At 29.7% G+C, this 19,382-nt stretch overlaps 1 protein-coding gene across 6 annotated transcripts in view; it reads left to right on the top strand.

Annotated features, from left to right (window-relative positions):
• Positions 1-2,641: 2,641 nt before the first annotated feature.
• The window catches only part of How (protein held out wings), a 73,860-nt gene continuing 57,119 nt past the window's right edge, over positions 2,642-19,382 (top strand). For 3 of the 6 annotated variants that reach the window (XM_072020443.1, XM_072020444.1, XM_072020441.1), the window contains exon 1: positions 2,644-3,802. In XM_072020443.1, coding sequence (XP_071876544.1) covers positions 3,676-3,802 — 127 coding nt within the window. In that variant the 5' untranslated portion in view covers positions 2,644-3,675. Of the gene's footprint in view, positions 3,803-19,382 lie in introns of all 6 variants that reach the window. The other 3 variants (XM_072020446.1, XM_072020442.1, XM_072020445.1) reach the window with 3 other exon arrangements.

The following is a 19,382-nucleotide window of genomic DNA, read 5'->3' as shown; positions in this document are numbered from 1 at the left end:
CATTGCACAATCATAAAGAACTTTAATCATAATATAAAATTTTGTTTAATTCATTCATTCACGGATTTTAACTTTTTTACTTTTATTACATTTTCAAGTTTGACTTTTTTCATATCTAAAATTTCCTTAATACAAAATTTTTAATAAAATTATTTTGTTAATTATAATATTGGAAAAACATAATACGAACAAACATCAAGAGTAAACATAGATGAGAATAGTATCAAGCAATCAAGCAATATTTTTAATTATAGCATGCAGAGTGTTTATGCTATTAATTCTCAACTTTTTTTTTGCGCAATTGATAAATTTACGGTAGAAAAAGATTCCTATTTTTTATATTTCTCATGGTTTACATGTAACAACATAGCTATAACTATTTCCAAATGGATAGTTGTAGTTGTTTTTATATTATAAACATATAAAAAATGCTTTACTAATAAAGTATCTAAATATAGTTACAAAATTCTCAATATCGGACATTATAACTACAAAGAAGAATAACTTCATAACTGCAGCGGTATCTATTCTTTTTGGATACCAAATCCAGTGAAGAGAGATATTAAATTGCTTCATGTTTATATTTCAATAAAATATAGAATGTTATTGAATCATAAGTTGTTCAACTTGTTTCATCGACATATCGAAAAGTAAACGTAATGTATTTCCATATGACGTGAAAAAATATTAAATATTAAATATTAGAAAGAGTAAAACCTTGTTCTTTTGCATTTTTCCTCACAAATCTACTATTTATAGAAAAATCAGTAGCACCTAACAGCGTAAACACTCTGATACGATGTATATTTTAGTGGCCGTCTTACTAGAAAAGAAAAAAAAATATTTTTACAATTTTTAACGGCAAAATAAAATCACATTAATAATTCGATCAATTGGCAGTACCCTTTATGCAATGACCTCATACAGTGCAATATTAACATGATGCGTAATTATATTGAATATTTGATTTCGAAAACTTGTCAAAATTAAAGGAATGTGTCTCTTTTGGCAAAGCTAGTGTCAAAAAGCGAAGAAATTAATAAATATTTATATTTAAATAATTACTTTTATAATTCATTGCTTTGAATTATTATATACACATGAAATAATTAATAAAGATATGCTTGCGAGAGTAGATTATCTAAAATTATCATTTTTGAAGTAATTTTTATACATCAAAAATTTAATAAACCTGTTCAGGAAATGTAGTTATTTGTTAATCGGTATTACATTATTATCTCCTATGCGATACATCAATCAATGCGTAGTTCGAATCCATGATACGATACATTGCGTGGCTGCAAATTGAAAGTAGGTAGAAGCATTAATTATACATTCTAAAGTATACTGCTTCGATATTATAACGTATCTAGTTGAGTGCGTTGTTACTCTGTATTGTTATAATCGAAAGAGTTTTGCATATGGTGAAATATGTCATATATTCGTGCTATATATATATATATCCATCAACGTATAGCGTTAAACAATTTTTTGAGAATTCAACTAATTTTTACGCTCTCATTTTTCTTAAATTACATTAATATAGGAAGAGAATATTTTAATTCTTTTAAAAATTAATATATGTGTATTTTATACAATCAACGATAACTCTTTGTTACTTACAATAAAATACAATAAAATTCCTAAATACATATTTCTATTTGATTATAATAAACAAATTTTTATTTTGTTGTTTGGCCGTTTCAGTAATAAACACGAAAGTTCTTTTAGAATTAATTGGTTTATATTTAAAATGCATAAATAACGTTGTATAAATTATATCGAAACGAATATGTATCTTTTCTGTAATAGCTTTATTGATGGTTCATACAAATTTATAGAATTCATGGAAGAATATTTTCGATAAGTTAAGGATCCAGATTAGAATACATTAATATATAATAATACGTTACATAATCAATTTCTTGTTATTTGGTTTGTAAATGAACATTATTAAACGCATACCAACACTTAATACTACACTTAAATATACTTGTTCTAAATGTCATTAATTAAACGATTAAAGAAACTATTTGATGTAGTTTATCGTCTCGAAAATTTACGTACAAAATAATTTTCAGCCGACTCTAAAATATCGAGTTAAAGTCGAAATCTATATTTAGCTTGTGGTTTATTTAAAGCATTACGCGTGTTTCGTTAGATGATCAGCTAATTTTATTGAATTTAGAAAAATTTGTCGTAAATGGCAGGCCAGAAATGAATTAGAGTACCAAAGAAGGTATATAAAGTTAGTAAATACAAATGTTTGATACGAGGAGAATGAGTTTCTCATTTCTCTTTCAGTAATGAGCACGTAATTAAGCGAATAAAGCCTATTATATAGATCGGTCACATATAGATCAACGTCCTTGATTTTGGTAGTCCCTCACACAACGGCAGGATATACGAATAAACGTGTTTCGTGATGTTCCGTTAACAAAATGAAATTTCATGAAACGGAGTGGTGGCCGACTCATGAATCACAAAGATCGCAAGAGGCAGGGTATGCTAGTAGATATCTACGTCCCTGAATTATCCAACTTGTATGCGGTGATGGTATGGCGCGTACCTCACGATCACGATCAGTACTCGCGCGTACGCAGAGGCCGTATATGGTAGTGGGCGGTAGAAGCGCGCCGATAGAGGTACGCAAGACCAATACACGGACGACGCATGCGCGAAACAAGTGCTGCGCATGCGTTCAAACTCAGGAATCTACGGGTAGCTCACCGCGGCACATGCACGGATAGTGCAGTAGAGCCGAGAATCCCGTAGCGTGTGTTTGTTTTTAATTTCGCGATCTACGATCTAACTTTTTAACCTTAACAGAATCCAACTCGCGAGAGAGGCTGTATTCTTCTTCTCTCTCTCTTTCTCCCCCTCTCTCTTTCTTTCTCCTTTCTCTCTTCCTCTCAGTGTCTAATTTTCCTGCCTTTCCCTTCCTCTATCTCTCTTTCCTTTTTCTCCTTCCCTCCTTCTTTCTTTTTCTTTCCCCTTCTCTCTTCCTCTCCTTTCCTACTCCTCCTCTTCCTTCTCAGCCCTCCTCGTCTTTCCTTTCTCCTCCGCTTCTTCTCCCTTGTTCGTAATTTCGCTCTCTCTCTTTCTCGCGCGTGCTACTTCTTTCTCTGTCTCTCCTTCTATCCTCCCTGTTTCTGTCGCTCTTACATACTTCTCTCCCTCTCCTCCACCTCCACCACCTCCTCCTCCTCCTCCTCTTCCTCCTCCTCCTCCTCCTCCTCCTCCTCCTCCTCCTCCTCCTCCTCCTCCTTTACCTCCTCCTTCTCCTTCTTATACATAGTATACTGACTCCGCTATTTCTAAAAACGTAACGCAATCGTGGCGACGTATGCGAGGAGCGCGCCAGAGAAACCACGAGTGAGAAGGCGCGACGCACGAACAGCGAGTTGTATTAATTACGAGATAATTGTGCGAAAAATAAAAAGGCAAAGTGATATAATAGTGAATAATTGAAAAATCAGCGTTAACGTTGTGCAAAACCAAAACGTGAAAGGACTACTGTTGTTTTCAATCTTAATTGCAACGTCGTCTGTCTCTTGCTCGTTTACGTTTAACGATCACTTTTTCTTTCCGTTTCCCTCTCTTTGCAATACCTTTTTTGTTTTTGTATCTTTTCTATTTTCGCGTGACCGCCATAGGAGTAATCAAGTAATTGCGATGTGTGATAATACTAACACGACGACGCAGAGTATAGCGGACTACCTGTCACAGTTACTAAAAGATCGAAAGCAGTTAGCTGCTTTCCCTAATGTCTTCATACATGTAGAGCGCCTACTAGACGAAGGTAAGCAACCATTAATCCACTAATATCTTCTGTACCTTCGGTAATGCATCATTTCACTCGCGACACGCCTTACTTTGGTTGCATGATTAACGCCCACAGCGATTCATACTTGGAGTTCGGTCCAAGCATGTTCTACATGCCTGTGAAACTTTCGCCATAGTTTCTGAGATCTTACGGATTTCGCTACGGCATTCACGCACGCGAAAAAAATACGCAACGTCGCGTCGCGTCGTGTCGAGGAACGCTGTTCATGCCTGAGATACCGGTTCTTGTTACCTCGTAGTTTCCCATAATCGGCAACGAACTGCTCGCAAACATCGTATCTCGATCATGTGTCACGTGTTACGCGTCCCGGTCTGCTCTTCGTGTCTTCGAGCCTGCCGTTCACTTTATTTTTCCAATTTTCTACGTCGGAGCGAGAAGGACAGGAAATTAACTTATACAATGTAAGTTGATCAAAGTAACTTACAATTTCATGTGACTTACGATCCATATACATAACTGATCGATTCTACTAATCTTGACATAATTCGATTTAGTCTATTCGGCATTCCACCAGCCTGGCTCAGAATTATTGCATACGATTAAGGAAACAAGATATGAAATAACGGGTGGGGAAACTGTCATTCCGAATATCAACTATACAAATCTACTAATGTCATGGATTATGGAAAATTCGTAGTACACAGTTTGCTCACGCCCGTATTTTATGTTTGCGTTTCTCTTCCTCGTTAATATGTGTTTTCTCTATAATCTGCTTCACTCGTATCAACCATTCTGGAGAATAGTTTTTCACTCTCTATTTTTAGACAGTCTTGTGCGCGCGTCACGTACGTGTATGCAATGTACACATGCAGACTTTACGACACGTTTACGCTGCTTTTAGTTTTTTTCTAGACAAGAAACCTATTTCGTAAATTTTCATATAAAATCTAGTAAATTGTTCGTAACATATCGCCGCTCTATGTAGTTCTCAACTATTTTGTCTCCACTACTTTGTAAACTGAGAAAACTCAGCCTAAAGTTTACGATGTTTATATTATTGTACGGTGTTAGGGCTTAACAGAACTGAATATTTATTGCTTTCTAACTGGAATTTTTATCGTATTATCACCAAATTGTATTCTTTATAATAATGAGACATACCTACTTATATGAATTAATCAATTCCTTGTTTTCTTGAAAAATGGAGTTAGAACTAATTACGAAACAGGGCGACCATATATTAAATTTATCTTGCGCACTGTACATTTGAGTATTATACGTCATTGGGAAATAAGAAAAGTTTGCAAATTAAAGTTAGTAATTTAGAAGATGAAGAAAGAGATATATGTAATATCGTGGATGCAGAAAATTTAAGCATCCAGTCTACACATGAATTATTTCGTATTTTTGGTTTGTAAATTGTGTCTCTAAATTCTACTATCACTTCATATGTGCGATTTTGTGATATATACTTGTTCCAATATATGAACCACCTAAAAGGGAAACTGATCAATTCGGTTTTTTTGCAAATGTCAATTTTCATTATCCGGATACACGATTTACGTTCAATTCTCAAGTAGCAAATGACTTAATTTCATAAGCTTAATTTGCTCATGGGCATGGCATAAATACTATTATCTACGCTCTAAGGCAAATTTTAAAAAATTACGTTCATAATTCTAATTGTCAACTTTCATAGTTAATCAATGTGGCTTCAAAACGATTCATATTCATATATGTATTTTTTGTTCTTTCGTACAATGTATATATATCATATATAGGGTTTGTGTTGAAAACTTGGCTTATTGTATTTTTGACTTCTCTTCGAATTACTGAAGCACGAGTCACGTGGAAATACATATAATTTAATAGCACTGTTATTACAATAAAGCACGAATTATAAAGTAAAATATCTATTTTCTGTATATCTGGTTAAATTATTATTTGCTTCCTTTACGAATTAATTTATCTTAAGTACCTGAAACTTGAACAAAAACCATACTTTGGAAATAATACCTTCTGATTATGAAATATCATTTTATGAAGGAGGTACTATTTATATATTTTCTAAAATACTTTAATATCTTTCGAAATATGTTTGTCAATATTTATTTCATATTTTTAGTATTTTTACTATATGTGTCATTTTGCTATGTATACGCAAACATATTCTCGGTGAATCTACTCGAATAATTTAACACACAAGAAGTTATAAAATCATTTCTCTATCGTGACTTATTGTCAGTAGTAAAATTATACTTAATACGAGCATTTAACTCTCGAAAGGGAAATACATAACCTATACGTAAAGAGCGTATTATTACTGCATCGAAACAATCATTTACTATATATCTACTTATGGTTAAAGGGTATATATATTTATTTTTATACTATAATTATATAATAATTATATAACTGGTAATATTCGTATTTATTTAACATAAATCATGATGATTGGTGTTTAAAAGTAACTTTGTAAGTAATAGTTCTGGTAGTAGATGGCCTACAATCATAGATTCCTATTATTTGTGATTGTAACTTGCACTTGCGTTTGTAAATAACAGATACATAGTTACTTCGTAGAATGTGATTTACATATAGAAAAATAATAAATTTAAAAGTAATTTTTATTTTAATAACTATAGTAAAGTGTTATTTTAATAACTATAATAAAGTTCTAAACGTATTATTTTAGCAACTATAACAAATAAATGTATGTATAGATTTTTCACTCAATATTTGGAAAATCAAGTGAAAGCTTCTCTGTTATTTTTGATTTGCTTGAAAATAACATTATTTAAAGCGTATGCGCATTCGAGTCGTCTATACTGTTTCACAGGAAATGTGTCAAATGACGTTTACGACAAGAACCGGTTTTGCGAAAGCTCTCTGATCTCGCGCATTCCTACAAGGATATAGTCCTGTTGATGCAAAGAAATTCATTTTATTCTTCTCTTCTTCGATTCAATTTAGTATGATATTTCATTGATTAATGTTCAAAATTCAATTTTATGCGTTTCTTATTCCTTATATTGATTCATACTTCATACATATCTTAAGTATCGTACGAGTATATCAATTCGTAAACGAGAAACCTCTCGTCAATAATTTTGTTCAGATATTGTGCTTGTTATATAAATATACTTGTTACGTTAACTAAATTATATTATTAAAAACAAAATCGACGAACAACGTCTTGCCAACAGCCTCAGAATATTATAGCCTTTAGCAAAAATTAGAATATTATATATCCTTATATTATTATATATTGTGTTGTTTTAACACAAGAAGTTGTCGCTAATATGTTTGACAGTTGGTGCGACTTTAAGTAATACAACATCAACTCCGATTAACAGGATTAGGAAATCTGGTAATACGTATATGATTTTGATGCATCTATCTGTGCTCTGGTGTACGACGCCTTCAGACGAAAGTACGGTTTGCATTGCACGCATTTAGTCTTCTGTTACATTCTAAACAATCTTTTCGACAAGGATTTTAACGTATACGGAGCCTAAACTTCTCTTGCCTGCTAAAAGTTGAACTAGCTTACAATTGAGGACGGACATGTAGTATTAAACGTAGTGAAAGAAAATTAGCGAAAAATTGAAAAGAACAAACATGTCATAACGCGTTATGATGTAGACCTGGAGTCTCTGCACAATGTTGTTCATCGTAATGCATAGTTCATGATGGCTCAACCGTATTGCAATCGTGTTCGAAAGATCTATTTCGAACACGACGTAGCAAGTTTTCTCGGTGACCTAGTGGCGTGAATAGAACTCGTTGTCAAGCGCGTCCTTTCGAAACTGTCTAGCGAAAACTTGGACAGACACGAGGTCTAGTTTTCTTCTGCTACTAGGTCGTTGTGCTTAATCATTTCAAATGGAAACGTATGAAATCATACACGGTCTCAAATATAATGGATTGATTAGTGTCGTATCACACCTCACGGAACAGTTCATACATGCTTCAAGGAAATCGAGCTTTTCCTATCTATATATATATATACTGATAATCTCATTTAGATGAAATATATCTATCTAGATTTTAACGAAGTATGTAAGTTAGATATAAACATTAAAACAATGCATTAAGAATAATTTCTTTAATCTTCATTTGCATTTTTTTCATTTTTAAGTAACGATTTAATTTCAGTAATGATTATAAAGGGCACTGCTATATTTTGCTATTGCATCTTCAATCAATATCTTTTCGCAGACATAAAACTTTTCAAGCAAGTGAGAAGCGATAGTTTTAGAGATTAACATTGGTGTGTACTTACATATATTGAGGTCGATTATACCAATAATATTTTCATATTTTTGGAACTTTTGTATCGTTTAAAGCTTCGTTTAAAGTCGATAAGTAAGCTTCCAGTAAACTTACATATTTCACATTCTCATTTTCACTATTCGTTCTCTCCGGTAACTGTTTCCCTGTTATTCAATTTCTTGCTTGCACTTGACCTGATCTGTTTACAAGTATTCAAAACATTAAAACACGACCATAATTTACCATAATAAGTTACAAATGTAAATAGTCTTCTTATATGTATCTCTAACGACTGCTACTACTAATAATTACTAAATGTAGTAGTGAAGAACTTCCAATGTTTTCAATAAATTTATTAAAGAATTAATTTATATTTAACTTTTTGTGTAATGAAATTTTATGAAATTGTCCTTATATTTGATCAAATTTTTTCTGTTTGCGGTTTGCATAGTACTTATATTTGCGCTCATTACTATTAATGAAATTGACATAAAGTTTAACGAATAACACTGTAATATCCGGTTGATTTGATTTTCAATAAGCGTAGATTTTTAGTATAATCTAAATAAATAGGTATATGTGTAATGTTTCCAAGGTTGATATACGACATTTATACTTATTCGATTAAATAAACTTTAGAAATTGTTTCTATATATTCACAAAAATTATATTCTTTTCACTATAATAATACAACTGGTGAAATCAGTAACTAGAATTGATATTTATGTGTTACTATTTTTGTTCAAAAATATCTAAATTATTTCTCCTAACATTAACCGAACGAACAAATATATAAGTATGTATATACATATATTTAATTTTGTGCGTATAACGAACTTACAGTATATGACAGGTTATTAATTAGCTTTTAATGAAAAAGAGGCTCAAACGATGGTCTGTACGTAAAAATAAAAATACATACATGAGCAAGTACAATTTCTCGTAAGTACATCCAATGAGAAAGATGGAGAGAAAGAGTATATGTGTGTGTGTGTGTGTGTGTTATTAGTTGACAAAAGGGAAGTAAGGTGGGTGAAGAAGAAACGATTTCCTCGAAAGCAGAGAACCACGTGTTTATACTTTCTTCGTTTCCCTTTGATATCCTTAGCATGTTGAGTGGCCAATGTTCGTACCCGCAGCTATCGCTAGAGTATCGGAAGACGATTGCAAAGACTCTACTCTTCTTTTTTCTTCTGATTGTTTTCTTTAGTATGTCCTAATGATAAGTAGCAAGGCGACAGCAGCAATAGCGACAGCAGTGGTTGCAAAGGCGGTAGCGGCCGCATTCCTTCTTTCTTCTTTGTTCCTCTTTACTTCTCTTCCTTTTACTTCAGCGAAGAGGTTACACATACCCGTTAGCGATCGCGATCGATATCGTACGTAGGCACAGTTTACATAAATACTTACCGAAACAGAAAGATATTATTATTTTTACTACTGATAAATTTAATCCCGTTCATTCGTAACTTCTTCTAATGTCGTTGGATTACCTAAATACTTAAGGTTTTCGATTGTAATAGCGATTTACATTTAAATGAATTTTATCTGATATGATAACCACTTTATAATGTGGAGATTTCAAGTGTACCACGCGCTTAATGTCAACAGTACATAAGATCGTAATCATTTGATAACAAGTTGTTGTGACAAATCTCCGATAACTGTTACTGAAGTATTAAATTACAAGTGGTGGATCTATATAATATATTAAATGACGATTAGTAAACCTATATAGTTTACATATAGATACAGAACATAAGTTTAAATTAATATAGAATCATAATATTTTTTTTATAAATGAATATTTATATTAAACTAAATTTAATATTTTGTAATATTTGGAAAGGTACTATTTCTTTACGATCGACATTTATTTTATGAGATACGCCTTAGATGAGTGAAGTTTTATTCGTAATATGTTGTGCGTAATTAGAAAATTTTATACAAAAGTCCTTCAACGAACGCCGAATATTATTTTAAACGTAAAAATATGAATGTAAAATTATTATTATTAGATAATCAGAAAATTCCTACAATTAATTTGAATATTAACAATTAAATGATATGTAATATGAGAGTTGAACTTAGACTGCACCCAAAATAAAAGTAGAATTTTTATTTTTTCTTTGATATACATAGGTATATAAGTACAATATCTTTCCCAAATAGCTATATCATTATATCATGATTTTTCTATAATATTCACTTCTAAACGTCATTATACTTATTCGACTTAATTAATTTCTCTTGTTAATGTTATCTCATTGTTATTATAAATAAGATAAACAATTTTCTGATTTTTTAATTTTTCGAGATACATATTTATTTTATGTAAATATAGGATGAAAATTGTTTGCTTAACGTGATCATTAAATTCTTATATTCTTAAGAATATTAAATTCTTCCAAATTACTTGAAACCACGAACGAGATTTAAGATATGTTAAACATAATGATTAAATTTAAAATATGTACTTATGTATTAAATTTTTATATTATGAAAAATTCTTATGTTTATCTATACTCCTTATCTGAATGTACGAATGCGGATAATAGTTATTTTATTAAACATTAAAAATATTTTTTTTCAGGTTCATTCATTTAGAAAGTCATTATAAACATGAGAATAATATCTGAAAACATTAATGCGACTTTATCTATAGGAGTGTATTGTATTGTGAATGAAATTACGATTAAAATGTAGTGGATTGAGTAGTGCAGTGAAAATTGAAAGTACATATATCTGACATTCTATGTCTATATATATATATTTATAGATGCATATCGAGAATTACATGCGTATTTTGTATGCAGAAATTAATAAATTTGAATGGTCAAAATTAAAAATAATGTCGTATCGTATGAATAAATAGTAATTATGTTCATAGTTTCGTATATTAGTTCATTTAAAGAACAAGTTGAGATATTAACGATAAGAAAGGAATAATATATAGATAACTATATTTTTCATAAATTTTTAAAATAATTTAATCTATTACAGATGATATGTATTTTATTTAAATATTATTCATAACCGTACCAGCATATCTGTCATAATTTAGTAACTTGTTTACTTCTTTTATTGTAATGGAATTATTATTACATTTATTTATTTAGCTATTTATTGTTGCATCGTCTAATAGTCAACATTTTTTCAAAGTATTGTTTGCACTTCGTCTTTTGTTTCCTTTCTTTGTAGCTGCTTTTAAATAATCTGTTTCCACATTCTTATACATATAAGAGAAGGTTACCTTTTTAAATTTTATTAAATCCCTCGCAGTAGCTGTTTCACTGAGCAAAGACGTTTCTCCGTTTCTAAATAAGGAAATGTCTACGCGCCCCCACTTTTACAGTCCTCACCGTAGTCGACCTGTCATGTCGTCATTTCGTCTATGCCTATGTCTATGTCGTGGAGACCAGACCACCGTATGCGTTCTTACGCACGTATATATAATATATAGGCTGTTCCGTAAGCTTGCCATATATAGATTCCTCAAGTATCTGTGAACGTAGCGTACATTGTACACATACGGTGATACGTTTATCATGCACATTACCTATCAGTCTATCATCTTTTTAAATCAACAATTATCCATATTGAATGCATATTTATCCGTTTCTATTTAGTAATCTTCATTTGTTATTACTATTAATTAATATATTAAATTTCTAGAATATAATAAACTCATATTAAATATTAGAAATATAAACCTAGTTTTTCTATTTATGTTAATAAATATTCATTAAAAATGAAATCTTTGTTTGCAAAAATATTCAGTTATATACATATATACTATGTCTGTAGTAATTGTTAGGTAACATATAAAAATGTGATAAATTTTCTCGATGAAAGTAATATACGTACAATCAAATTTTGATCTTTTTCCTGGCCATTATGAATTTGAGTTCATTGCCAGTAGTGTTTATATGAGTGTAAACGCTTTTAAAAATTATACTGAAAAACTTGCTGTTTATTTTTAAAATTAACAAAAGATACCTATAGAGTGTGTCTAGATACAGAACATACCAATTAATAATATAATATAACAAATGGTATAATATTTTGTGAATCTTTGATAACGCTCGATAGTGATTTAGTATATTGATTGATTGATTTAATATTGATAATACATAATAGTGATTAAATGTTGACTGATTCAGTATTGATATTAATATATGGTAATGACTGAATGAAATTTGTTAATACAATCTTTATTGATAAGAGCATTAATGAAACTTATCAAATTGATTACATTTATTTTTGTTCCCATGTATCTGTTTTACGTTACATAACTTTTCGTTCATTAGATTTCGTTAATTATACAAATCTTTTTAACTACATATAATAGATAAATAAACACCGATTGTAATTAATTGATGCATCTGCGATTAATCGATCAATAGAATAAACTATGCTGAATAAATTTAGTTTGTGATATACGATCTATAGGTTGATACGGTGATATAGGTTATCGTTATTTTAAAATGCGTTAGTACATACGTGCAAAGAAATGATGAATAGAATGATGGGACGAAGATTTAGGCAAAAGAGAAATATCATGAAACCCTTAACAGTGGCCCTTGGGAACACATAGGGGCCGATGACCGGATTGACCTGCAGTTCGCTTCATGCCGCATGGCATCCACCAACGGACTCGTGCCACTTCGGCTTCGTTCCATTCTCGTCATTCTCCATCTCTCTTCTGTTATTTTGCTCCCTCGTTCCTTCACTTGTTCGTTTGCACACTCGTGTGAATTTAGTCTTTAACCTTCTTCTTCCTTTTTCTTTTCTTCTCCTTCTTTTTCTTCTATTTCTTATTCCTCCCGCTTTCTTCCATTTTTTTGGATTGATTTTTGTTATGTTTTTATTTAAAAAAGGAAAACTTTCGTATTTTTCAAGCAGTGCAATTATCATCTCTTAATTTTTCTGTTTCGTTCGAATATCAATTCGCTCAATTATGTCCCCTGTTCCCTTTAACCTTCTTTTTTCACTCCCACAATTTTCGTTCTTTATCATTCTTGAGTATTTTTTACTCTCCTTCCCTCCGTTTTACTCATTCTCCACCCTTTTTGCGCATATCCTTCTTGGTATCCACCATCCGCCCCCCTCCATTCGATTCGAATCTCTTACTTTAAGCTTCGAAAAGTAGGTAGGGTGAAAGGAATTCTCTACCGTCTCCGTTTCCAAGCGGCACTCTTCGCTCTTCTCTTCGTCAATCTTTCTGCTTGCCTTGAGTTGGGCGTGCACTCACACACGTTTACTTGGGTCATTATACCAAACCGTATATTCCCGTACTGTACTCAGTCTTAGTCGGTCATCTTCGCCTCGAGTTAAAGCGAAGCAGGTTCAACATCTATAGATGTTGGAACTTCGAGACGTCACTGTGATTCTGATATCTTATATATATATATATATATATATATATATATATATATATATATATATATGCATTTAAAATGTATTGTTCAAATTTTTATTACAAACCCAGATAAAAATCTTGAAAACAATGATCTTCACGTTTTTCTTCGCGATTTCGACCAATTGCAATCTTTTCGACAATTTTTTTTGCGTCATCTAGTAAACTAATCCTAATCTAATTTCTGAAATAAAAAGAAAGACGAAAAAATAAAATTAAGCGAAAAAATTTGCATTGTCCATTTTCAATTTATTTTCGTATTTAAGATAGCCTGTAGTCAATAATTCACTTCTATTGAGAATTAGTCAAATAATATTTGACAAATTTCCAAATTTAATTTTCTTAAAAATGAAACCCACAGCATAGTTTCATCCTTCTTAAATTCCGTCTTATTTTGCGTCATAGAATCACTCTGATTCCATTTGTAATCTGTACTATGATTTCTAGACTAACTTGTGCAAAATTCATATTGTATATAGTGTGAAGAGATTGTTTTCTCTATTTTTCTCTATATTTTATTCATATATAAAATGTATTCCTTTTAGAAGTAGACTAACATGAAATATACAATTTTATTAATTCTATACTATGAAAATATTAAATAAAAATGATTAGATATTATTAGAAATTCTTAAAAATTAAACGAAGAGCAATAAATACTAACGATAAATACAAGTGAAGTATTCGAAAATCTGGCAAATGGAAGTAAGAGAATAAAGTCGGTAGTCGGTAATCATAGTAATCGAATTTTCAGTTTTTCGTGGTGAAAATATATATTTGTGCCAGTTCATTCAATTTGCATTTAAGATTAATTTATATTAATATTATTTTTATACAACATAAATTAATGTTTTGTTTATAGACGTAAAAGAAATATTTATGTATATGTATGTTTAATTTAATCATGTAAAAGATAATGTAATATCCAGATGCTTTTAGCACGATTCAATACTGAAATGTGATAATAATTAGTAAAATATTTTTGGAAATACATTTCTCCTTGCTGGTTTATATTCTATAAATTATTAACGATATTGTATCGTTAGTATGTTTTTAATTATAAAAAGTGTGTGCTTTTCTCATATCTGTATCAATAAAGATATCATAACCATTACATGTAATTATGTATATTATTATGTATATTTATTGCAAAATTAATATCTACGTATCTGTTTTAACTTCTATGAATAGTAAGAAACTAAATTGTGTTATTAATGTAATGTTTGTACAAAGACAGTGTGAATAAAAGAGCAAGATAAGTTGACCTCTTCCAAAAAGCATTTGTTAATATGGTTATTAATAGATAAACTGCCTTCAAATTATATAATAGTTGTAACATTCTTGCCCTGAAAGATGTTAACCGTATGAGATAAGATATCTGAAATCGAAATATGAAATACTTTGTCATTAATAAGATATTTAATGTAAAGAAGTAAATATTGAGGGAAGTACAATATATTTTATGAAATATTTCGTGTGAAACTTGTGTAATAAAATATGTACATTTTGAAGAAAAATGTTTCTCTTTCATATAAATGAAAGAAGCTTAATAAAATAGATTTTATTGTATATTTTCGATTTATTAATTACGAAAGTTTGAAGCAAAACGTGTCTGAAATATTAGTAGATTATTTTTTTACAGCTAGTGAAATAAACAAAATCTCTATACTTAACACTTAAAAAATCTCAAATAGTTTTCACACAAGGAGATCACATCTTGAATGAAATTTTTGGACAAAACTAAATTTAGAGTAGATAGAGTAGATTATTAATGTAATTAAATGCTAAAATATTACACGCTAATGGATACCCGTTTAAAAATTGTGATGTGTATCCTTTATTGAATTAAACTAACATAGTTTTTTAATTGTTATCGTGATAAATAGATAAATAGTGTGTACAATAGTATTTAGGATTCCGGTTTGAATCTTGCTAAGTAAGAATCATTTTTCTGTTTTCTTTTTCGTTATTGAAGTTGTATATTTTTTATGTATCATAATAAAAATGATTTAATGTCGGATTCATCATTTAAACATATGAAATAGTAATATTAAATTTAATAGTCGACAGAAAATGACAGAAAATATGTATGTAACTTTAACCTTTCATGAAATAATTTCATTTGTTTTCATTTATACGCATGTACGTAAGAGAAACATAAACGAAAAAGTACTGCTTTGTGTTTCCTTATCTTCCATATGATAAGTTTTAGAACATTAAAGTTAAAATATCTTTTAAATTAATCATTCTTCGATCCAAATACTTTGAAATTCTTTGTAGAGAATTAAAAAATGCATCGAATGGTGCATAAAAAGATTTACAGTTGCGCTTAAAAAAAGATAGGGGTGACCTCCAAATGTTTGAAACGTCTCCGCTTTCAAGAGAAGACATATGTACCATCTGATGCGTCAGTTGAAAGTCGAAACTATTTAATTTCTCCTAATGAAATTTTTTTCGAAGTTTAATTATTTCCTTGCTTTTCATGCTTCAAAGTCTGCTACACGTACTTGTTACATGTACAATATAATAATAAAATATAATGTAGAGAATGAAAATTCTATTTAATTTCCATTTTATAAAAAATAAAAAATAAAAATAACGTCTCAAATATTTCTTTAAAAACTCTATCTGTAACAGAATAATATACGTATACATTGGCTACAATTTTATTAAGGTTAATGATATTTGCGTAATATGATCTCTGATGTACTTGAAATATTATATTCTGGAAAAGTAAAAGGTTGAAAGGTTAAAAATATATGTAACAAAGGTTCTATTCTATTAATTAATTATTATCATCAATTATTGATAAAAAATATTGAATGATTTTCTAGTGAGCATGAATTGCGTGCTATTTATTAAATAAATTTATAAATTAAATTTACCCGTGTCCTATGTTACAATTTTCAATAATAGAATTTAATTATCGTATTATCGTAAACATATTGTGACATCATTTTATGGGGAAGGGTTAATAATATTATTATTCTTATATTCCAGCTAAATGTGTAGATAATGTAAATAGTACGCGAAATGTATTTTTCTACATTATTTTTAACGTTATACTTGTATATTTGTGAGACTTGTGTTAGAAGTCATAGTTTAGTGTTGGTATAAAATTTCTTGGACACTGACTTATAAATATATCCTTGTGACTCACTATGTGAAAATAAGTTGTGAATTGCTTAAGAAACTTGGCTACTAAGATATAACTCCAATACATGTGACATTGATTTAAAATCTGTATTTATAACACGATTAAATTTGACTATTGTGTTAATTTCTGAATTAATTTGTTGAAATCGATGAACAACATAGTGATAATACAAAATTAATATAACATCTATACAATATTTATCAATCGTTTTCAATTTGTTGTTCTTTAATTAACAACACGATTGGATTATATTGATCTCTTATGATTAGTTACATAATGTTTACTCTTAATTACCCGAACAACAATACAAATATTTAATAAACACAATTCTGTGTTTCAGTTGTCAACAAGATAGGTATTCTTTTTTTGTCATTTATTTATTCATGCTTATTTTGTATGTTTGTGAATTAACTTTTTTTATACTTTGTGATATTTCTTTTTATTTTTTTCAGATCAAGTTTATATCTTTTATTTAAGCTTAACTTTATACAAATATCATAAATATAATATTTTATACTACGCAATTAATAATTATACAATATTTTGTTAATAATATTTTATTAATTACGTAATATAAATAAAGGAGGCATTCCTTACACTCTCTTCAGTATTGTTTTCTTTTAAAGCTAATACTAATGACTAGTGATTTATTAAAAATAAATGTTGTTGAACATGTACGTATATACATATTTTTAAAATATTCAGTTTTCAAGCGATCCTATTTTATAGATTGCACCACTATGTTAATTTAATGAAAAACGAATCTAGAGAGAGGGTCTTCTATATAATAAATGTCTAAACTTCCGGAACACACACTCGAATTATATTCTTTGTAAAATGTTGAAAGGTCATGTAAAATTACATTTTGTCGATATGCAAATGAATTGATTGATTTACGGAGCTACATGAAAAGATATATAATCGCCTTTTTATACTTCCAATGAGATTATAATTACTCTTAGATTAACTATATAGTTTGAAATACTATTAAATAATTATTACCATCAGTAAGTGTTAGTGTATCTATTGGATGAAAAACAAGGTTACGAAACTAAACGATTTTATTCAACTATGAAAATTGAAATTGGATGAAATTTTAGGTGCACAGTTTCTAGCAAGAGTAATAGTAATATGACATGAATGATAACATGGAATACATATTGAATATATACATATTGTATACACGAGTACAATATATATATTATAGGATACGAAGTGTTATTACACAATATTTTATTAAATATTTTATTATTGTTATTAAATTTCAAGGCGATTGCTGAAGTTCATTGAAATGTTTGGAAATTGCATCATTGTAATTATAAGTACTATTCTAAGGAATTAAATTATTTTTCTTATTGTAAATTAACGAGAAGGTTTGTCTCCTCAAAACGCCATTGTCTTTTTCAACCGGTTGATCTGTGTCATGGATCGTAGTCTTGATGATTACGCCATCGATGATGTCATAGATGCTGCACCTAACCAATACCAACATCGATTCAACATCACCACCTACGCTACACTTAGATAGATTTTTATTCTCACAGGTAATGAGCATTCTTACTTCCCAGGTCTATATCGTCTTGGAATTTTACTTTATCCTTTTCTCTCGTTTGGAGTTGATTCCAAAAACAATGATTCATCGTTTGAAAATAATTGTGATTTGTATTTACAAAATATGACTATAGTGTTCAGCAATATGACAGACAGTGAATAAAATTTTATAAAAAGATATTTCTTTTAATTAGCATTCAATGTATTTCCGATTTAGCTTTACGATACAATATTCTTGTCTTATAACAATCTCAATGTATATACATATGTATGTATACGTATGTATGTATATCAATACGCATTTCTGTGAGTCACAAGATGTTTCCACGAATGAAATTAACTAATTGACTCGCTATATGAGTCAAATATATATGTGTTTAAAGTTATTATTCAAACCAAAAATATTGTTTACGTCAGATAAAGTTTGTTCTAGATTTCTTCTGATTTTAGATAAGAAAAGAGGTGAAATATCGTAGCATGTGAAAGTTTAAATTAACATATAGTACTTGTTTCTTGTTTAATTGAAAATTTCGTTTCTGAATAATTACTGAAAGCAAAACAAAACAAATGTAATGGAAAACAGGAAGGTAAGAAAGCTACGAGAATACAATACAGCTGATGTCAGCTGTAATGAGCAATGTTGCTAAAAGTGGATATGATGCTGCGTTCTTTCGCTCGTGTGTTCTATCCTCTCTTTTCATTTACACTCTCATATCTGCGCACGCATGCGTAATACGTACTGTGGTAAACATATACATACATGCATGCATATGTATATCTATACTCATAACTGTGTAGTCAGTGATACTTAAAAGTAGGTAGAACTGGAAACAAGTTTAAAAATATTGCTTATAGTAAAAAAGAGGTGGAACATACCGCTTTCTACATTTTGCATTTCCACTTAATTCACTTTTTCTTCAATTGTTCTTAAAATCGTATATTATTTATAAATAGGCAAAATTTGTTAACTTTATAAAGCTACATCTATAATACAATTATAAGTAGATACTAGTATTTTTATATAATACACACCTATAAATAATGATATATCTATGCACCATTTTATTCTACGATCTCTTGCCATTTTTCCTAATTTATTTATTCTTTTATTGTAAAACTTTTCGTCTGTCTCATTAGAAAATTCAGACACGCGCGTCCTTGGACATTCTATGTTTTTGAAAAATTTTCAATTATGG

The sequence above is a fragment of the Bombus fervidus genome, chromosome 17, assembly GCF_041682495.2.
Source record: "Bombus fervidus isolate BK054 chromosome 17, iyBomFerv1, whole genome shotgun sequence".
Lineage (NCBI taxonomy): Eukaryota > Metazoa > Arthropoda > Insecta > Hymenoptera > Apidae > Bombus > Bombus fervidus.
Note: the sequence above shows the minus strand (reverse complement) of the source record. Positions and strands in the feature narration are given on the sequence as shown.